At 45.6% G+C, this 22,866-nt stretch overlaps 1 protein-coding gene across 2 annotated transcripts in view; it reads right to left on the bottom strand.

The window, feature by feature from the left end:
- Positions 1-10,493: 10,493 nt before the first annotated feature.
- The window catches only part of Dusp10 (dual specificity phosphatase 10), a 36,792-nt gene continuing 24,419 nt past the window's right edge, over positions 10,494-22,866 (bottom strand). For both annotated transcript variants that reach the window (XM_051148074.1, XM_051148076.1), the window contains exons 3-4: positions 13,665-14,036; positions 10,494-11,021 (exon numbers count right to left, since the gene is read on the bottom strand). In XM_051148074.1, coding sequence (XP_051004031.1) covers positions 10,756-11,021; positions 13,665-14,036 — 638 coding nt within the window. In that variant the 3' untranslated portion in view covers positions 10,494-10,755. The remainder of the gene's footprint in view (positions 11,022-13,664; positions 14,037-22,866) is intronic.

Raw genomic sequence — 22,866 nt, 5'->3', positions numbered from 1 at the left:
AGGAGGAAGAGGGAGGAGGAGGAGGAGGAGGAGGAGGAAGAGAGGAGGAAGAGGAGGAAGAGGAGGAGGAAGAGGAGGAGGAGGAAGAGGAGGAGGAGAGGGAAGAGGAGGAGAAAGAGGAAGAGGAGGAGGAGAGGGAAGAGAAGGAGGGCGAGGAGGAGGAGGAGGGGAGGAAAACCTAGTCGGCCTCTCACCTTATGAGCTAAGGAACCCTCCTCTCCTTCCCACAGGAGAAGCCTGGGATCTCTGTCAAGGGTCCCTTTCCTACTTGCTGTGAGTCACTCCATCTAACCATGACATCCTTGGGTCTCTGAGATATCTACGCAACTTGAACAAAGACAGAGATTGACATCCCAGTGGCTTTTCCTTCCTCTGCACCATCCAGACCACAGCCGAGGTGCTGCATTTCTGTTAGCCCAAGAAAAGATCTGGCTTCTTAGCTAAGAGCCATTATTGCTAAGCAGCCCCACAGCTGTCACCTGATGTCGGGTCTCCCATAGAATGAGACTTATGGCTACCCATGCTAACCTCATAAAGGAAAGCACAGAAAGGGGAGGGAGGACAGGAGTAAGTGGTAGAGGAGGACAAGGTGGAGAAGAGGAGGAAGAGGAGGAGGAGGAGAACCTAGTCTAACAGAAAATCATCTTTGCCATTTGCAAAGCTAGACTCCTGTGAAAACCTGTAATGGATGTGTTCTCACTATGGTGTGAAGGACTGACATTAGATCCTCAATCCAAGCAATGACAAGAGAAATCGGAGTGGGTTGGGGACATTTGAGGGACATGTCTCAGTCCTGCCGTAACTTCTGGAGGCCACTAGTGCCTGCCTGGATGCATGTGCTTCCCTGCACTTTTCCACGCTGTGTTCTTGTGTTTACCTAAGAGTCCAGCATCCACCGAGTGCTCTTCACTCACTGCCCCCCCCCCCCCGCCCCCAGCACGTTTCTCACCCCTGGGGACATCTTTCCTTCTCCAAATATGTACAAAAGCAGTGGCCCCAAAGTTGGCTGTGGGCTGGCTGAGCTCAGGGCTATTCTGGGGCGGCCGGTTTGCATGCCCGCTAGAGGAGGATTAATGAACCAGTCTGTTCATCCATTGCAATTAGAAACAACACCGCAACTATTCTGAGGCTATTTCTATGCCGGGAGTTTGAGCTGCTCATCAGCCCTCCTCACTCAGAGACCAGTGGGTAATTAGGGCGCCGTTAAATATAGGAGACTCAACGGGGCGAGCAGCCCCATCTGTGCAGACGCCCTCAGCTGGCACCCCAAGAGAAAGAAGAAGGGGGATTTCACTTCAAAGTGCAGAACTAGAGCTAAAAGCATGCCGGCCTTTGAGTCCAGCACGGGCTGCTGCAGTGTCACGTTCCACTTACAACTAAGAATCGATTAGTCCTAGGAAAGCGTGTTGGCATCCATGGGCCCAGATCAGCTGGACCCACGGATGTTGGCTGACAGACAGCAGCCCCGTTTTCGCTAAGACCACGGCGGGGGTGGGGGATGGGGATGAGGATGGGGGATGAAGGGTAGGGGATGGGGGTAGGGGTGGGGGTGGAGGAGTGCTGTGTGTCTGCTTCTCTTGCATTTGAACAAGAGCAACTTAAAGAATAATAGGGAGAGAATGGACTCGGAGGAGTGCCAGAAGGAGTGCCAGAACCTGTGATGACCAGAGCAGCCTTTGGTTCCAGGTAGCTATGGGGACTTTGGGTGGTTAGAAAGCGTTTTTCCCGTGCTGTGACAAGGTACTTTTAAGCAAGCAGAGGGCAGCACTCTGGATTTGCGAAGCCATGTCATCCTTAAATTGTCTCTTCGTGCTGCCAGGGGCCTGAAGAGGAGTGAGTGGTGTTAGCTACGCGCTCTAGATTTTCTTTTTGTCTCTCTTGTCTAGAAAATTGGGAGGTGATAAGTAAAATTAGATACATAGTCAGAGCCTAGAGCAGGTGCTAGGAGACCTCAGGGGCTGTTCTGTCAGGAGTGGATTTTTGGCAGACACTGGCTCCTACTGAAAAAGGAAAGGAGGCCACTCACTTCCGGGGTATTTCGGGGACCTGCTGGCCATGAAGGTCACTCTCCAGACTTGAAACACTAGGACGAGCGTCAGAGCTCAAGCGTCAGAGCTCACACCTCTGAAGGCCAGATGTTGAGTGGAACACAGATGTTAAATTTCAAAGAAGCCACATGGGCTGTTTTATTCCAATTCTTTATATTTTACCAAATCATGAGAGAAGGCAACCACAGTTGCCCAGGTGGCAAACTCTCAGCAGCAAAGTGCCCAGAAGTGGCAGACAGATACCATGTTATCCTGGTGACACCCATGGCATGAGCAATTTTACTTACTGTTAACCTCAAGTAGAATAGTGAGTATAGCTTTCCTGGCCCCTACACTAGTGAGGGAGGCAGAGGCCAACCTAGCCTAAGTAATGTAAAGATTGCATGGTTAACATTGAGACACGTCCAACAAAGAAGATGCATGGGAGTCTACATGCAGTGCTTCTTGTTAAACAACTTTTCAAAACCCTTAGTACCAATTAGAAGCATCTTCCAATTTCCACAGTGCAAAATATTTCCAGCGTGACTGATAGCAAGCTATTAGCTGTCGCTAGCTCAAAAAATTCTAGACTATTTAGCAGTCAGCCCTCTTCAGTCAATCTGAGCCAACTCCAGCACGTCACTGTGTCAGATGGAACAGTATGGAGAGGGGCCAAACAGACTTATGACTTCCAGAGTATTCCTGGTGGACTGAAATCTGAACTGAGCTTGCCAGATAGAGATCTGAAGCCGTCGAGGGAAGGATCAAATGTGGGATTCTTTCTAGGCAGGAGACTAGCCTAGGCAAAGACCCTGGGGGCAAAGAAGAAGCTCCATGCATGATCTGAAGGGAGATCAGTGTGGTGGGGCTCTGTGTGCCTCCAGACCAAAGATGTACCATTCACTGCTTTTGTCATCATCACTGGAGGCATGGGGAACCTGGGCTGAAGAAAGATGGAGCAATCCAGTAACCTGCACAAGAGCACATGACTGCAACATAGACGGCGATCAATCCGAACCCAGGGCTTTCCCCAGCGTCGGCTGTGTATACTTCCTGCTGCTCATCTGTTGAAACCGGAAGTGAACGCAAGGGCCAAACATGCCAGGAGTGAGTGAGATTTGAGCTGTCTTTCTAGGATTAGCACCAAACTCACCTCTCAAAGCTTCTTTCTGGGTAGGCAGTTCCTTGCCCATTGGGTTCAGAGGACACTAGGAAATGTGATGAGAGGTGTGGACACCTCCGCTATAATAAACATGCTTAAACACATGTGCAGATGTGCACATGGGTTCTGGGGCTTCAGTGCAACCCCGAAGCTGGATTGTAATCGCTGTGATTCAAAAACTTCAGGGAAAGAGCCTCCCATGGCTGTAGCTTCCCACACCTCTTGCCTTTCTCCTAAAAGACATCCTGTCTCTGGATGTGGGGGAATGGTCCTCATGTTCTATCTGCCATCTTACTGGCTGTCTTTTAGCTTCTCTTGTTATTGTCACGACAAGAGAGTTTGTCTTTTATTGGAGTCCCACGGCCATGTCATTTAAAATACATCTTACAAGGGTGTTGGACTAGAATGAGGAGCTGGTGATGGCCATTAGCTTGGTCGTGACAACTGTGTCCCCTGTGTCCCTAGCCATTATGTGAAACTCCATTAACACCTATTTTTAGTGTTCCTCCTTGAAGACCCATGCCCTTGGACATCCTTTGTCAAAAATGCGTCATTAAAATATCGCTGAGTCTTTCAGCGGTTCAATTTGCAATAAACCTGCTGCACATGCACTACATTATACTCATGAGAAAACTTCTAATGTATGAATTTTATGAGTAAAATTCTAATGCACTTGCTCTTATGTCTCCACAAATACTTTTGAATTGAAATGGGGCGTTTATAAAGGTGTTGTGAACCTTTTGAAAATAGCCATTAAAATACAGAGCTCACAACCCTGACTGTAATTATTTTCCTTCCGTGCTTGCACTGTTGCCCCATCCCACTTGCAACCCTTCCTTCTAGAACAAGAAAGGACAGATTCAACTGAAAGGCGAAGCTCCGTCTGCTCCCAGAACCTCCCGAGCCTTACGATAACTGTTCTATTCAACTACACATAAAAACATGGGCCCACGAGCGCCCACAGAGCTCCAGAGAGCTAATAGTTAAATATTCTGCAACTATGTATGCTGACAAACTGTTTTAGATGAGAGACACTAATGGGAAAAACGTGCTCTCATCAACCAGTAATAAAATTATGAGCAATATGGCCATCGAGGAACAGTGCTGGGGGTGATGAGGTGGAGCATGTTCTGTGGGGTGCTGCAGTCTAACAGTTTGGAAGCCTGGGGCCTCCCGTCGATGGTGTCATGAGACTGGCTACACATTGGGCCACAGCTACATGAAAATTTTTGTGTTTGTTGAATGGACACGCGCTTAGGCACTGGGAAAAAAATCACTCCCATGAGAATTCAGCCAGTTACATCCAGACTAAGAAAAACAATGCATTTCAGATGATTTTTCATATATATTGAGCTTTTGTTCACTTACAGATGGAGCCTCATATTCTTGTCATTGGTCTCTTTCTAGATGGTCAGCCACTTGAATTTTTGCCCAGTGGCCCGCCCATGATTCAGAAGCCTCTGTGGGGTTTGATGATTGTCTCACTGAGTTTTCATCTTGGAGAAGTGACATTTGTCCGACTCCTGGTCCTGCATTAGTCACTCATTACATACTTTGCTCATATGAGCTCATTAGCTCACTGCATCCTCCAAAAAATGTGGTGTAGGCAAATCAGACTCAGAGAGAAGTGGAATGACTTAGTGGACGACACATAACGTTCATGGCTGGAGTTTCTGTTATTCAAGAGGAACTCATTAAAAAAAAGTGTGGCATTTAATCTTCCAGCACACTTCAGAGGGGACTTACCCAGAGGCAAAGCCCTGCCTATCACAGGATAAATGATAACGAAGAGAAGATCACTGACTCGCGTTTTATGCCTCACTTTGAAACTTCACAATTATCCACTCTTGAGTCAGGAGGAAATAATTATAATTTAATCATTTCTTAAAGTAATCATTAGTCGGTTATGTATGCCTGTGGCATGCTCAGCAGCCTCGTGACCAGAGCTTCATCTTAATTTAGTACCAAACCAAAAGGGCTTTTCTGAAGACTTCTTTTTAAGCACATCTCCCCATTTGGCCCCTTTCAGTAATAACAGATGCACATCTAAGCTGCTGTAAGCACACTGGCCAGATGAAGGGTCCAGGTGTGGGATGATGAGAAACGAGAGCCCGAGGCCTGGAGCGTGAACGTAGGAAGCCAACATGGGAGACTGGGTTTCAGCAAGTTTAACTCTTTCAATAATGAAAGAAAAGGGAGAGGAAAAAGAGACCAGAAGCAAAAGAATCAAGGGTTCAGAGTCCTGTTAGTAAGAAATAGTGTCCATGAGCAGAACAAGAGACGGGACAAGCAGACAAGATGGATTTCCTACACCATGTTGGAAGACTTCCTCTTATCTTTTGTGGAATCCATTTTCACTGGGACTGGGGACCAGGTCAGAGGGTGATGGGTTCCAAGGAACTCTATCGGCTGGAAGGCTTGTAGCCCATAGGATCATGTTAAGTCAGGTGTATTGTAAGTGGCAGATTCTGATTTCCTGATGACTTTTTCTGGCCAGTGTGCCTTCCCTCTATGACAATTGGAAGTTCAGGGTGTTGGCATGACCTCATCTACTCAAGGGACACTGATCTAATGACTAACAAAAGGTGATGGACAAATGCAACAGCTCCCCTCCTCACTGGGGGTAACTCTTTCCTGTTCTACATTGGAAACACAATCTTGGTTTTTAATTTGTTTATCCACCTCTTTCCCTAAATCTCTGCCTCAGTTCTATTCTCCCTTGCCAATTTTATTGGATCATTTTGTCCACTGCTTCTTTTAAAGTTCATGCCTAGGGATCTGCTTCAGAAACAAACAAAACGAAGGAAAATTGAAGTTTAGTTCCAGGGTCACACCACGGGTTAATAAGAAATGAGACACCCTATAGAGAACATATCTAAAAGTTCGTGTTGTGCCGGCACATGGGACAGCCATCTCCCAGTGATGGCGAGGGACTAGACCAAAAGCCAATGGCACACCTGCATTTTGATCCCCAGTTCCTTAGGCATCACATAATACGTAGAGATGGGACCCCGATCCATTGATATGTTCTTGGTGTTTTGTTTGTTGGTTTCGTTCTGCTTTTGTCCTCAGGTGCATTAAGGTTACTCTTTGAAATATAGCAAGCCAAAGGGTGAAAAGATGCCCAGAGATTTTGCCAGGAGTTGTAAGGTATCAAATACTGCTCAGAGTAGTAACTTTGACAATCACTGTTGATGTACGATTTGGGTGAGATAGAACAGTGAGTGGTATGGTCTTGAGAGCTGGCACAGCATCAGAAGCAGAAATCAGCAGCAGATTCTACTTTCCCCTTGTGACCTTTACCCTTATCCTCAGGGTTTGGTTGGGGTGGGGGTGGGCAGCAGTTCAACTTTAGCCTTGAATTACAACACTATTTGAAGCAATACTTGAAGGAAGCTGATGTCATTGCTGACTTACTGTCATTCCAACAGCCCTGCCTCCTGTAAACTGTTTCCCACACACTAGGCTGGTTGTGCGAAGGAGGCGACAGCGGATTGAAAATGTTTGCAAATTCCTGTCTCTTCTTGCTATTGAGAGGTGGAATCCAATCGCCCTCTCCTTGAATTTGGACTCGAGTTTGTGAATTACTTAATAACAGAATTTGGCAGAAGTGATCTGGAACATCCGTGTTTATGATTTTAGAATCCTTGCAGCTTTCCTCTTCACCACTTGGAAAGTAGCTACCATGCCTTGAGAAAGCCCAAACACCCTGACCAGAGCAGCCAAGGTTTTTAGTGGACAACGCTGGCTGAATTCCCAGGCAGTTAAGGCAGCACGTGCAGGGCCTTGGACGTAGGCTCTCCAGCCCCAACAAGCAGTCTCAGTTCTTCCTCTGATGAGTTCATGGCCTGTAGTGGCCTGTCTCTTGAATACACTCGAAACAACTTAATGAACAAACCAGGCAACTTGAATTCTTTCAAGTCACTAGGTTTATGAAGCCACAAGTTCCTAAGGTAGCAAGCATGGGAGCAATAGCGACCTCCTAAAGGATTGTGGGGATTACTGACAGCAACAGGGACTGAAACCAAGTGCAGAGCTGAGATTCCTTCTATGTTCCCCTTTTATTTCAATCATTTGTCCTATGCAAAAGAAGAGGTGAACTTTGAAGGACAGTAGGATTTTTGTTTAATGACTAGTTTCTCTCATGGCCTTACCAGCACAGACTTCAGGCCGTGTCACACAGGAGCAATACTCTGCCAGGGAGTCCTCCAATGTTTCTGCCTCCGATCAAATCCTAATGGTTTTACATCATTGACAAAGTAACCACAGAGAATAAAGTCAGGAGCCATTGGCAGGATTGCAGTCACTCTCCAACACCTCCAAAGGGCAGGTGGGTAAGGATGGGGGCACTCCTTTATTACCCATCCTTTTGAGTACCAGTGCCTCTACATTTTCCACTGCACCCTATCCCAGTATCCACTAGGGGGAATAACCACCAGAGGATAGAACATCTGAGACATGCAATAAAAAATAACCCCACATGTGTCTATATTGTTAATGCCAAGAGCCAGGATACAAATAAGGTGAGGGTTAACACCGCTTGTTCTTTTGTTTGGCCCACGGAACTTACTCCTCAGAAGACCTAGAGATATCAGCCCTCTCCCTCCCTCCCTCCTTCTCCCCCCCCCCACCCCCAGAGTATGCTTTGGCTCCCATTCTACACTAGCACCCTTTCATTTGTTACTCTACTTTCCCATTTTCTCTTGTTTCTGATCTCTTTAGCTTTTCAGAGGTCATCTCTCTCTTGCTGCCAACATGTGAGGACCGAGTCCTAAGAGCGTTTCCCTCTGCACCAGCTTGCATAGACTCTCTCATCGGCTTCCTCTCTCATTCTCCACCCCGCCTACCATTGTCCAAGAGCTAGCAGGAGGTCTTCTGTGACCTGAGCGGTGTCTACTGATAGTCACGGACTGAGAAACAGGTCAGCTCCTGAAGTAAATGTGGGATCTGGAGTTGGTCTGTTTGGATCAAGGGGCCAAAGCTCACTCTAGCTCTCTACGTCGTCAGCTGTATACAGATTCAATCTAGTGGATCTTTCGGCGTGGAGCATCCACCCTGGGAATGACACATATGAACAGGATGGAGACTGTGCTTTCTCAGCAGACACAATCACGTCCCAACTCCATCCTGAAGGTTCCAGGCAGCTATAGTGAGGCCCAGAATGGTGGCGAATCTGCTTTCCACAACAAGGGCACCGCTGCTCCAGTGTGCTCGTGAAGTGATTAACAGCCTCCATGAAGAAACAGGAAAACAGGAGGCTAAGTGACTCAGAGAAGATCAGGAGAAAAGACCTGAGTCCTTTTCAGAATTCTTGGTATGCGGGTTGGCAGGGTCCCTGTCTGCCCCGAGGCAGACCTTCTTCAAAGCTCATAAACTGCCAAACACATAAATCATGTCCACGCAGCTATTGATTCTTTCCCTTCCTTCGCAGAAGAAATGATATAAAGGCAAAGAGAAAGCAGAGGAAGAGAGGGAGAGGGAGAGGGAGAGGGAGAGAGAGTTTTATAGCCCATCGGAACTTTAATACTGAGATTTAGAAGACGAGCCTGCTGGACATCCTAAGTCACTGTGTACCAGAAGTGGACTCATTCAATGCGCTCTACCTGACAGTAAAAAACAAAACAAAAGCTGTTGACGGTACAGAAACACCATTTTGCATACTTCATACTCTATATTAGACTGAATTCATTCCAGCTAGCTCTCGTTAATTCCAGTTATGTTCAATTTCCACTTTTCTAATGAAAGAAACATTTAAATGACTCTTGGCAGACAAGCTATTAAAAAAAAAAAAAAAGGATGTCAAAATATTTCTGGCGTAACATTTGTAAACAAACGTTCGCAGGAATATGTATGTCAAATGCAGTCACACAGAGCCAGATGTGCCAGTGTTCTTCAACGCTTGCTCACAACCAGGCAAACGTTGGGCCATTGCAATCTTCCTGGTGGCTAAGTGCCTCGATATGCAGCCTAATAAAATGTCGGCAGCACTGGGATTACACTCCCTCCACCCCACCCCACTGCCTGCGGGTTGCCTGATGATCCTCCCCCACTGCCTGCGGGTGGTCAGTGTGGTCCAGTGTGGTCACAGTCAGCGTGTGATGAAGAACCTGCATTCTGTCCTGGGAGAAGACCACTGGAAGAGCACATCTTGACTAAGTGCATGCCAAAGCACCTACTGGCAATTGAGAGGGGACTGTGAAACCCAGAAATGACAGACTGCCACTGAGACTTATATATTGTTACCAGGGAGATAACTGCATCCTAAATTCTTAGGTTGGCAGGGATTTGGTTATCGAGTCTGGTGGAAACTCCTCAAAGCTGTAAGTCCCCAGTCGTGCGGGAAGAAGATGGGAGGGAGAGAGAGTAGCATCAGGGCTTGGGGACCCTTAGTCCCCAAGATTATTGTCCCCGCTTTACACTCTCATCTCCATCTGTCTGTATAAAAACCTGTGTTTTATTTCTAATTACGTTATGCGCAGTTCCAGAGACAAGAGAGGCACAGTCCTAGCCAGATAAGAGGGGAGAGTGCAAAGACTGATACATCCCCAAATGAGTTTCATTTATATAATCAGAATAAATTTTTACACCATCAACAAAAACACAGCAAGGATTTTTTTTTGCGAAAAATATTTTTAAATAAATTTTTGACTTTTTTTTTTTACATTCTGATATACATATGTAACAAGGTTTATGGCACTGTAATCAGAATCAAATCAAAAAAGAAAAGGGGAAGGAGAAAGAGGAAAGAAAGAAAGAAAAGAGGAGAAAGGTGGAAGGAAAAGCCACTGGTATTGTTGAATTTCTATCTGCAAGCTGGTTTTCAATTTGTCACTCAGCTGCCAGCTCTAACTCATCCGCACACTCCAAACACCATTTTATTGCACAGGTGCCAGCAAAGGCACACGGTCAGTTTCTTTCTAGTAAAGGAAAAAAGTTCTCTCAAACCCAGAGAAGGGGAAAAAGATCCAGAGCATGAAACACACAAAATCAACAATACCCTCTGTCTCTTCAGAGAAGGCATGAGGCAAGCTGAAACCACCGAGGCTGCCCGTCCCTCTCTTCACACCAGTGAGCACAACAGGGCATGAGTAGGCGGGGTTTGCTTTCTACATGGTTGCCCAGGTAGGTTCCAGGTCTAAAGTCAATGTCATTGTCACTCACTTTGGTTCTTAGTAATTGAAGTGTGGCTTCTTCAGTCTATGAGCCCGCACAGACTATTTAGTCAAAACTCTACAACAGCTTCAAGGAAAACTGGGAAGAAACAAGTTTCGTAACGTTTTTATTTGTTGGCTTAAAAAAAAAAAAAAAAAAGACCTCTTTAACCTCCCTGCCATATCAGCTTAAGAGAAGTGACTCTCAACGGCATCAAAAGTTATAGTCTTCTCACACTTATTAAAATAGTTTGGACAAGTTTGTTTCCTTTCACAAACATTCCCCCAACTTAAAAAACAAAAAACAAAAAGTAAGTAAGTAAAGAAAAACAGAAAACAAAAACCAAAGCCAGAATCCCCCTTCCTTCCTGGTCAACTCCTAACAGAGCCATGGCCCCTTCCCATCCTGCCCCTGTCACACGACTGTCTCCATGCCCATCAGCTTTGGTGTAAGGATCCGTGGTGTCACGCCATTGTTTAAGTCTTCCTCAAATTCCAGCAACTGCCCCATGAAGTTGAGGTTTGGGGAAATAATTGGTCGTTTGCCTTTGACGAATTTGTAGGCATCAGTCATGGTCATCCGTGTGTGCTTCATCAAGTAGGCGATGACGATGGTGGCAGAGCGGGACACACCGGCCTGGCAGTGGATGAGAAGGCCCTTCCCACACTGATGAGCTTCCTCTGTGGGACAGAGAGACAGGTGGTGAGGGTACAGGAGGAGAGACTGGGACAGAGGGGCGTTAATGTATGCCTGATTTGGTAGCATTTTCTTTCATACAGAAAGAATGGACTCAGATTATTTCAAAGCACATTGCAGTGGTGGAGTGTACATGTTCAAGTCACGAGCTACAGAACTGGCCACAGGCAGGAATCAGGAGCCGTCGGTCTGCATTTTCTTAAGTTATTTTAAAAATTATTGGGGGGCGGGTGGATACACATGCCACAAGGTGCATGGGGAGAGGACAATGGACAACATTGGCCCTTCGTTGTTCTGAGTGGAAGGTGTGTATGTGTGTGTGTGTGTGTGTGTGTGTGTATGCGCATTCACATGTATCTCTGGAAGGCCATGGTTGATGACATGTGTCTTCTTGATCTCTTTCCATGGTATATGACGCAGCATTTCTTGCTGAATTCAGAGCTCACTATTTCTGCTGGTCCGAATAGCCAGCTTGCTCTGGGGTGTCTCATCTCAGTCCTGGTGCCGTGGGATTCCAAGCAAACTGTTACAGCTACATGGCTTTTACATGAGTCTGCTGACCCAAGCCCCCATCCTCTTGCTTGTGTGGTAAGTGCTTTACCTGCTGAGCCATCTTCCCAGCTCCATACAGAGAGAAGATGGAGCTAGGGAGTCATGTGTGGGAACACGGCACAGGAGATGGAGAAGACAGAAGCTACACCTACAACAGGACACACTGACACACTCATGAAGCTCACCATAAACGGTACCAGACCTCTCTTTCTCGACTATCTTCTTCTTTTTCTAGTTTCTCTAAAGTCACACACTGACAAAAAGGGAAGGAAAAGGACGACAGAGGGAACGGAAATTATATCACACACATATGGGCATATGTGATAAAATTGTTCTGATCAACAATGTTAATTCCACTTTCCAGGATATATGTTACATGGTTCATAAAAACCAGTGCTATTAGCAATACACACACACACACACACACACACACACACACACACCTTTCTCTATACTCTAGATTGTTCTCTGTAAGAGCTGGTATTTATTGCATAAGTTTTACTAAAACTCAATGAAAGGGAAGGAATAAAGCTCATCAGCTTCTCACCAAAGGCACCAACTGTCTCAGTGAGGCTTGTGGAGCACTGATGTACCACATGGCCCTCTCCTGCCTGCCTGACCCCTCACCCTCACATACTGTTCCAACATGGCAGTCATTTGGAAGGCAGGAGTCCCAAGTAGTTCCGAACGGAGAGCGACAGGAAGTGACATGCTTAATAGTAAAAGCTTCGGATGCCTGTGAACACTAGACATCTTAGTGACACTTGCAGATTAAAATGCATCCTCAAGGAAGTGTCCCTGTAGGAATGCAAGCCAGTGATAAGGTAGAGGAGAAGTGGGAAAAGAGACTTGTCCCTTAGCTTAAGTTACCCACACTGGCTGCTTACCAGTAGCCTCAGAGACAAACAGGATGTAAAAGTCTCTCTCACCAATCTATAGGCAAGCTTGCTTTAAGAGCCAAGGACAAGGCTTCAAAAAAGTCTCCCTTTGCCACCTTCTCTTCAGTACATACTATGTGACCTCCCAAACCAAGACTACCAAACATGGTGGTAAGAAAATGAGCGAGGTGCACCATGGGTTTGGCCACCTGGTCTACTAATGCACTAGCTGAGTGACTTTGTTTGTCTTCTGACCCCCGACAACGACTTCCATTTTCCTGCTTGTAGGGACACTAGCTCACCAGGAACTTTGGAAATGGAGTCGTGTAATTCAAGGGTTAAACTGGCATTGTTAAACCCTAAACCTGGACATTGTTCAGTTTATATTAAACAAGGGTGAATGTTGTTATGCTGTGAACCCTGCTGTGTTCCCCGCTATAAAATTTCAGCTTATCCAATCAGAGGATAAGAAGAACAAAGTCGTGCCCACACACGTGACCCTGAATTGTTTTGCCGACTCAATGTTGCTTGTTACTAGCTTTGTTTTTCTTCTAAAAGAGGAGGTAAGCCTGAGTAATCCAGAAGGAATGCAAGCGCCCAGGCTGTGATCTCTCAGAGCAAGCCCAGCCCATGCTACCTGCTAAATGGAAAACAATTTCCCAACTTCCTCCACCTGGATTTAAGTCAGGTGCACTTTCCTTTCTAACAGCCTCTATCAGCTAGGCCCTTCCTCATCGACCTGGTGACAAGCACTCTGTGCTGAGGACTCAAGGCTTGGCTCGGATTTTATGAATCAAGAACCCAGCGCATCTTTGTACCTAGTGTCAGGAACTAAGTAACAGGGCATGGTAAACATGGGCCTAGAGGGTTGGATAAAGAGTCCTGGCTAGGAGTCAAGAATAGATCCTTTGTTTTCATTCATTCATTCTCTTTCTCCTCTCCTTTCTCTCTCTCCTCTTCCTCTGTCTCTGTCTCTCTCTCTCTCTCTCTCTCTCGTGTGTGTGTGTGTGTGTGTGTGTGTGTGTGTGTGTATGTGTGTGTGTGTGTGTATACGGATATAGGCATGCCACAGCCCACATGTGTACATGTGGAGAGCAATGTGGGTCCTTGCCACTACCTTCTTTGAGATGGGATTTCCCTAAAAACAGAGGAGCTCCCCCAAACCCCAACACCCCAGAAGATAGTTAAGATAGTTACCAATGAATTCAAACGCCTCTTCAAAGTACTGCCGCAGGTTCTGCTTGTTGCTATCAGTGGCTGGCAGCCTCTTGTAGTTGAAGAGGCCTTTCTCATAGTGGTATAGGGGAAGGTGTGTGGTGACGTTGATGACGTAGCCGATGTTGAGCCTCTGCATGGTGTCTAGGTCCTGAGCATCCTGCTCATTGCCGAGGAAGAGGAAGGGCAGGATGGGCGTCAGCTCCGCGTTCTCGATGTCAGGGGTGGTGGGGACAGATTGAGGTAGCATACTTGAGGCCGCAGATGCACCGCCCCCCACCTCCCGGCACTCTTGGAGCTGGAGGGAGTTGTCACAGAGGTTTTCATGGTTCTGTTTAAAACTACTGAGTCCCCCTGGAAGGAAAACAGAGAGCACAGCACATGTGAGTAAGAAGGCGAAGCCCACAGAAGATGTCACTTTCCCCATTGAGAGACATGAGGGTTACTGTGTGTATGTGCACTTTTAACATCTCTAAAATAAAAAACAAAAACAAAAAGCCTATTTTGGACACCCAGAGGGCATTGAGCTTCTTATTGCACAAACTGGGCCAAGGTGCCTGGGAACATGGTCCAAATAGCACCCAGTAATCTCATCAACTGGAAATTTGATTTGCCTTTACCAGACATATGGTCCCTGACCTATATAGAACCTTGTACTTTGGGAGCTGAGTGAAGGTGAGAGAAGCAGGCAGGGATGGCACCATCCTACAGAGGACTTCTGATTGTATCCTAAGATTGTGCAGATCTGTCCTGTACCCTTTATAACTTACTTTACAGAAGGCAGAGCAGTTACAAGCAGGAGCTGCAGAAAAGCCAGGTCACGCTGGCTATCATCCTGCTAGCACTGCTAACTGGCTTGCTGGTTGTACAAGTTTATTTGTCTCTGTGGGTCTCAGTATGGTGTCTCTCTGAGTGAGTGTCTGAGATGGGAATAAACACATGTATAAAGTCTTCGGTACTCCCTCCATCTCCGGGCTGGCATGGCCACTCTGCATGGACAAACTATTTCTATTCAGGTTACTTGTATGGTTGCCCAAAGGGAGAAACAACAGAGGAAGCATGGGTAAGGTAAGTTACGGTGAGAAGAGCGATTCAGGATCTACATTATGACTTTTTCCACAAAGTCCTTGACATTTGTAGATCCTGACTTCCTGGAGAGTGGCATCTGAGAGTGGCCCATTTTCCTGTGCTTAGCTTTTGAAGGACTGTGAGTGCACTAAGCCATTAATGGTGACCCTGATGGATCCACTAATGCGTGCTCTGAGCTTGAGGCTGCACTCTAACTCCAACATTTGAGTCTGACACGCTTCAAAGGTTTAAGCTGCACCTGTTTTCCCACTTTTAGCATGCAAACATGGCCTTGTATAAGCCAGAGTCACTTATGGAAACCACTCAGGCACAGGTGTGCAGTTAGACACACCAGGATGTTCACACAACACCATCTGCTTAATAGTAGAAGCAGAGAACTGGCTCCCTAACGCTGTCCTCTGATATTTACACTTGTACACATACACAAACACAAGCAATGTTAATAGACACATCATCATCATCAGTTAAAAAAGAAAAGGCTAAGTAATAATCTAAGTAGTAGTAGTAGTAGTAGTAGTAGTAGTAATAATAATAATAATAATAATAATAATAATAATAATAATAATAATAAGTTAAAAAGAAAAGGCTAAGTAAATACCAAAAAGAAAACTTAATAAAGTTATTAAACTCATCCATGGAATATTATGTAGCCATTAAAAGAATAACTATGCATAAAACCAAAGAAAATGTTTCTGTCTGATGTTAAATGAAAAACAGCTAATTCAAAACATTCTGAAAAAAAAAAAAATAAAGCCTTAAGTCTAACACATAAAAAGAAGAATTAAAGAAATTTATAGATAAGAGGTTGCCACTCTCCTTTTTATGTTACACATAAGTAAACAGGTTTGTCCAAACCTGAAGGCTTATGGAGCTTAAACTGTACAACATACATGAGAGACGTTAAGAAACCTGGGGAGGGGTCATCAAATGCTCATGAACCCCAGTGGAGCAGGACGGGACCTATGGGGCCTTCTGGGCAAATGCGAGACCCTGGGAAGTTCCTGGAAGTAATGTCTTCCAAGTCACATAGGTCTTGCATGTCCCCAGACACAAAGCCTGAACCGAAGATGGCTCTGCTAACAGAAAGCCAGAGCGTCCATTTGTCCACCAGCCTTGAGTTGACACCGCATTCTTCGTCACTAGTCTCATTTTGACCACTAAAGCAGATAAGCTGAACAGAGTGTGTCCCCAACCAAGGGACACTGAAGACAAGCCCTATTTTCAGTCGGTAATGATAATGATTCACAGTCAACTTAGAAGGGCCATCCTGTGCCCAGACTACTGGTCAAAAGAGGAGAAATGTAAAGAAAAAACATGCTTTTAGGAGAGTACATTCAGAGCTTTAAATTCATTCAAATTCATTTCTGTAATCAACTCCGCCCTTTCTGTTGTCTTCTGTGGAGAAATCATTATACCTGGGTGGCTGGCCCAAAGGGAGCCTTCCAACTACAAAGAAAGCTGCAAGGCACCAGAAAAACCTCACCAGGGAATGATTTAAAAAAGAGAGAGACTGTAAAACTACGCGCTGTCATGTCCCAAACTCCACAGAGGACACTGGAAGGAGCTGTGTTGAAATCTAGAGACTGCACAAAGGCCCCAGGAAACCACCCCGTGCTGATCCAGCAGGGCAGCCTAATTCATTTTTTTTTTTCTTAAGAAAAAGGCTCTTGCAACATTTTTCCATATAAGTTGAGAGGAAAGTCTGGGAAACTAGACTCAAAAGGATAGGCTGGGAAGTGGGGGAGGAAGATTCTCAGTTCTTAGTGTATTCAAGCTGTAATTTGCCTTAAAAGCAGCTAGCTAGAAAAAAAAAATAAAAATAAAAGCATGCAAAAAAAAAAAAAAAAAAAAAAACCTCCCACCCACCCCCAACAAAACCCCCTTAGTGTAGAGCTTTTTAAAACTCAGTCTCTGCCCCCCTTTTCCCAGTGACATCAGCCGGAGGCTCCCCACCTGCCCAGTTGCCATAGCAGTCACACAAAGACACACAATGACATCAGCTGGCATGATATCAGCTCTTTGAATGCAAACAATACAAGAAGAACTACTTTGTTTAAGGCCTTGGGTACAACTGTGTTCTGGGGAGCCAATGACGTAATGCTAACAGGTGGCAAGGGGCCTTCCATTTGCCTAATGGGGGAAAACATGGGGGAGGGGTGGACCAGAGGGAGTCTGACACTGACACACAGAGAGCTTCTACCACAGGGTGTTGTGTGCCTGTGCAAAAAGATGTGTGTTGGACGTCTGAGCCATGTGGGAAAGATGCTCACTGTCCGGGAGCGAGGGGCGGGGGAGGGGGGAAGAGCGGACAGGCCTTATGTGCTCCAAACACCTCAAGCCGGACAAGGCAGTTCTCACTGAGGATATCAAGAGAAAGCCTCCAGCTAAGTCTGCTCATGCCAGGCATCTGCTCTCACACAAGGGCTATGTGCACCAACACGCTGAAGTGGAGCCTCTGTATCTCACAGGCGTGTTTCAGAGAAACCTGCCTGGAGGCCAGCTTCTTCAGGGAGAGGATGGGATTGGAAGCAGCAGAAGAATGGAAGAGTGGTGGCCTAATGAGGTCATTTCTGGCCCTCTTGACCCCATCAAATGCTACTTAACGGACGGCTTTTACTTCTGTTTGGCACGACTGTCTAAGAGTACTACTCTAAGGGGCCGGGAAGACGCTCAGTCAGGAAAGGGCCCCAACATTCCTGTGAACACAAGGGACAATGGTGGGTGTCTGTAATCCCTGCTCAGGGGAGGAGGAGACAGATCACTGGCCAGGCAGATCAGCCAAACACACACACACACACACACACACACACACTCCACAAGAATAAAAGCATCACTCACAAATCATCATAAGAGGGAGGATAGTGTGGTGGTTGAGACACCTGGCCCAGCTTCCAGTGAGGCCTCAGCTTCCTAGGAACGCGCATGAATTCCTTTCCCTTAGGAAGGTTCAGTTTACTGTAAATCAGACATCATAGAGCCCATGCATAGGCTGGGGTAGAGGTCACCTATCTGAAGGTTTACAGGTACATTACACACCATTCTGTATCTACATCCCATCCCATATGTTCCCATCATCACTCTGGTCCTCACCGACACTCTGGTAATGCTGAAGCTGGTGGAGGCCAAGCCTGCTGGGCAAACCCTTGCTATGAGACCCCAGGTAGGTTTCCTGTCTGTCTCTTCCTTGGTTTCCCCCTACCAAAGACAGATACCTGCAGTGCCCATCTCAATACCACTCTAAGAACAAAGTTGGCTAACAAATATAAAGTTTGTTGAAACCATTTTGAGCACATGTTGAGTACTTTATTCATAACTAGAAATCAAAGCCCATGTCATACAAAAACTCTAACACGTAAACATTCTAGAGTTTTCACATTTTAGCATCTATCTATCTATCTATCTATCTATCTATCTACTTATTTGCTGTTTTTTTTTTTTCCCCTGAGACAGGGTCTCTCTGTGTTAGTCTTAGCTGTCCTGGAGTCACTTTGTAGACCAGGCTGGCCTTGAACTCACAGCGATCTACCTGCCTCTGCCTCCCGAGTGCTGGCATTGAAGGCGTGTGCCACCATGCCCGGCTGCTGGTCTTTTCTTGGTTAAGGATATTTGTCTGCATTTCAGGCTAGTTTGGTACTCTGTAGACCAAGGTGGCCCCAAGCTCATGGCAAGCTTCCTACCTCGGGCTGCACCCTGAGTGCTGCACTATCACGCCTAGCTTAAATTTTTATTTATGAAATAACTAGGAGCCAACTTATCTGAGAAGTTGTAAGGTCTGAATAACATAATTCTTTCTGAAAGTGAACAACAGGCCCTGTCTTTCCTGAACAACAGATCTGATTTCCTCCACCTGGATTAGCTTTCCCAGTAAAGATTTGGGATTCTTGCATTGCTGGGAACTGGGTTTTTGTTTTATTTATTTTTATTTTTAAAGAAGATTTATTTATTTATTATGCATACAGATCTCATTATAGACGGTTGTGAGCCAACATGTGGTTGCTGGGAATTGAACTCATGACCTTTGGAAGAGCAGTCAGTGCTCTTAACCTCTGAGCCATCTCTCCAGGCCGGAACTGGGTTTTTAAAAAGTGAAATAGTTCTTATCCTTCTCCTCGGCGCCCCAACTGTAGACTGGGTAGACTCCCTTAGCACAAAAGAGCTTGAGGTTATCAATGCAAATATTTGAGTCATGCACAAGTTTTTTCAAACCTTTTCTCAAAACCAGATTTTCTTGGCTTTGAGTACATGGGTTTCAATGGCAGTTATGAAATACCCAGCACCTTAAAAGGAAAATGTCTGAAAGCCACCTGCCGTGAGCAGACAGCCTCTCACTTTGGTGAGAAAAACCTTTTTCTGTAGCCACACTTCCACTCCTGTTAGCTGCCGCGGTGCCTTCTGGGACGTGATTTTTCTGGCCTCAGGGCTAAAGAACCAACGTCCACATGCCGAATGCATGATCAGGAGACATCTGTGTTCTACAGAGGACAGCCCTTCCATACACAGACTTCCTGCTAAGCCCGGAAGTGAGCCTTAGGCAGAAATGTAAGAAGGAGAACACGGTCAGGAGGTCTACAGAAGGCTGAGGTGCTATTCCTAACAGCACGCTTACTGTTTGCTGCCAGAATACCAGTGACTACTGTTGAGTGACTTGTTTTTTCTTACTGGGTTCCCAGGCAGGACATTGGCAGCCGTGAAGACTGGGGACTAGATGGAGCCAGTCTGTGTTAAAACCTGCTCCTAGCCTTCACCGTCTGCACCACCTCCAGCGGGTTATTTAATACACCCACATCTCAGTTCCCACATCAGTAATTTAGATATCCACCCCAAAGATGTCAACACAGATACAGCTTGAATAATATATCTTACAGATGACAGAATTATTGGCATGTAATAAATACTGCTCTGTAGCCCTCCAATAGAAAGGATAATACACCAGCACAGTCTCCTAAGGTCTGCAGGCACAAAGGTAGCACGAACAATTAAAGAATGGCTGGTGTCAAATGTCTAAGGCAGAAACGGCTGGAGATGGAGGGCAGAGCACTTCACACCCACCTAATATGAGAAATACATGGAACACCAGTTACAGCTATCCAAAGGATCTCTGCCTTTCATTTCTCTGAACCTCTCCACATACTCCATAAATGAGAGTGGCTGTTTGACAGCACCCATGATTTCAAGTCCAATACCAGAAGGCATCAGTTAAACGATCTTAGGATCCTATCCTGTGGAAAGCTATACTTCTCCCCCAAGGAGAGAGAAAGGAAGCTATACTGAGGAGAGGAGAGGAATTAAGGTGCTATCTCCCAGCATGTCTCCCAGCATATACGGACTGAAACAAAGGCAAAGAGAAACAGGAACACAGGGGTAAGGGGCTGAGTCCAGTGGTTGTCAGTGAGCACTGGGTGAAGAGGATTCTTATACATTCACCATTTGATGGCTTCTCCAAACCAGTGTGGGCTACCTTCACTGTGAAATGCCCAGTGCGTGAAAAGACATAATCAAGAAAACATCAAACTTTAAAGCCAGTTTAAAGGTTAAGCAGGGCTGCACCATCCCTGGAAAACTCTCTGCAGTTAGGCCTTTGTAAACTTCCTTGACTGAGGAGGGAGAAAGACAGCTGAGATCTACAAGCAGCAAAAACAAACAAACAAACAAACAAACAAATAAATAAAATGCATTCCCAACAAACTTGCTTAGAATATATGAAAAAAACTATGTGTATGTTTACAGAAATGATACGTAAGAATATAATATGTGGTCTTAGACATTATCAAAATAAAATTATGATGGGCTGGGGATATGGCTCAGTTGGTAGAGGGCTTACCTAATTTAGACACAGCCCTGAGTTCAATATTCAATACTATATAAACTGGGTAGAGTGGCATATACTTGTAATCCCAGCACTTGAAAGGTAGAGGCAGAAGGATTAGAAGTTCAAAGCCATCCTCTGTTATAAGGTGGTTGAGGTCAGCCTGGGCCACATAAGAGTCTGTTACAGGCAAATACATTGAATTATGAAACAAAATGTCACACACACACACACACACACACACACACACACACACACACACACATCAGCAATTATGAATTTCTGTGAGCAACTCAGTTCATTAAGGAAATGTTGATCTATAGAAAAGGTAAATAAAATGTACTATTTTCATATACATTATATTTATATGCCACATATCTCTAGATCCTCACCAGTTGGGGGCTCACAGGTTTTCTCAGAGGTACTCTCTAAAACTTTCAGCAACCAGATGGATGTCTGCACACAACTATAAATGAAAATGATGCCAGAATATTCTATTTCTGAATTTTTCTCCTTATGTTTATGTTTCCAGATTAACAGCTTTGGTGGAAGCTGGGTTCTCGGGGAGAAGAACACTTACATCCCCTTGTACATAGGAACTGTAGCTTGCTGAGATACTGGGTACAACAGGGGCTGTAGAAAAAGCAGGGAGCTATGGCTTCATCTTATGAACATCATTCGCGGGCACTTAAGCAGGAAGTACGTCTTCCTGCTGTCTAATTTAGCGACAGATCCTAGGTAGAAGTCACCTCAAAATTGCCTTGTATGATCAGGCATGGTGACACACACTGTGGTCCTAGCACTGGGGAGCCTAGAGGTAGGAGGATCAACAGTTTAAAGCCAGCCTCGGCCATATAGGAAGCACGAGGCCAGACTGGGCCTCATGGAATCCTGTTTCAAATGGAAAAACAGAGCTCCTCACAAACTGACTTCTTACACCAGTCTGTGTTCTTCATGTCAGTTAACATGACTCAGTTGGATTTCACAACATTTTGAGAGAAGAAAGGAAAAACATATTCTGGTAAATCTGTACCAGAATTTGTTTGAATTTGGAATTCACTGAATCTTTCCTTTGGATTTTTGTGTTGGACCAAAGAATATGCCAGATCACAGATGCTTACAGGAACTAGGCACCACTGCACAGGCTTCTAACCTTGGTTATTTCTGCTTCCCTCTGAGTGCCTTCCACTCCTCTGCCCCGATTGTGGGCCTTGCTTAAACAAACCAACCCTAGCCTTCTGGAAAGAAACTATACTGGGCTATGAATGCACCGAGAGACTCTGCACCAGCTACTTACTGCTTCTTCCTGTATCCTTGTGGCCTAAGCAAGAGGCTTGGTTCTGAGCCTGTGCTGCTATACGCCCGTCCTTCAGCAGGCAGTGCTCACTCACTGCCTGCGTTTGTGCACGGTGTCTCGTGGCTCCTTTGATAACAACACCTTACAGTATCATTATGGATATACTTTTAAAACCCTAGACATGTCGAGGTTGCCAAGGAGAAAGTCCTTGCTTTGTAAGCACGAGGACCTGAGTTTGGACCCCCAGAACCCACAAAAGAAGCATGGCCGGTTCAGCAAGAGAGCCTGCCTCCAATAATAATAGGGTGGACAGTGATTGGGGAAGACACAAAATGCCAACCTTTGACCTACACACACACACACACACACACTCATCACATACATAGTGGCATGTGTACGCGGCCCCCACCTGCACCAAAAATAACTTGTCTAAATATTTACCTGCAAAAAGTAGAACTGAGTCAGAAGGACCCTGTGATTTATACAATTGAAAATCTAGCTTGCTTTGGAAGCCTTCCAAGACGTGCTGAGGCAGGAATGCTTGATCAGAATTTTCAGGATTCCTCCCCGCTCCACCACCTCACTCTCCCAGCTCTGAAGCAGTGCCCAGCCCTTCCAAGCACCATCCTTATAGAACTGTTAGAGAAAATGGCTGGGTGGAGGGGGTAGGGGTTGGGGGTGGTTAAACTTTGCTGAGGGGAGCCAATCCTCACCAAAAAGGCACTCTGAGGTAAAAAAACAAAAAACAAAAACAAAAAAAACAAAACAAAAAAAAAAAAACAAAACCATGAAGGGAGGCACCCTTCTGCTCCCCTTCAGAGCCTACGACTTTCTGGCTTTAATGAGTAACCTGCACGCAGGAAGCAGCCACACATTTCGTGGGTGTGTGTTTGAATAACTGGGGCAGGCTGTTTGAGGCTACTTCACAAGTGTGTAAATACAGCCTGCCTCTTTAAACCTGTTACCTCATTTATTTACATTAGTGCAGAAAG

This window comes from Acomys russatus, chromosome 6 (assembly GCF_903995435.1).
Source record: "Acomys russatus chromosome 6, mAcoRus1.1, whole genome shotgun sequence".
Classification (NCBI taxonomy): Eukaryota; Metazoa; Chordata; class Mammalia; order Rodentia; family Muridae; genus Acomys; species Acomys russatus.
Note: the sequence above shows the minus strand (reverse complement) of the source record. Positions and strands in the feature narration are given on the sequence as shown.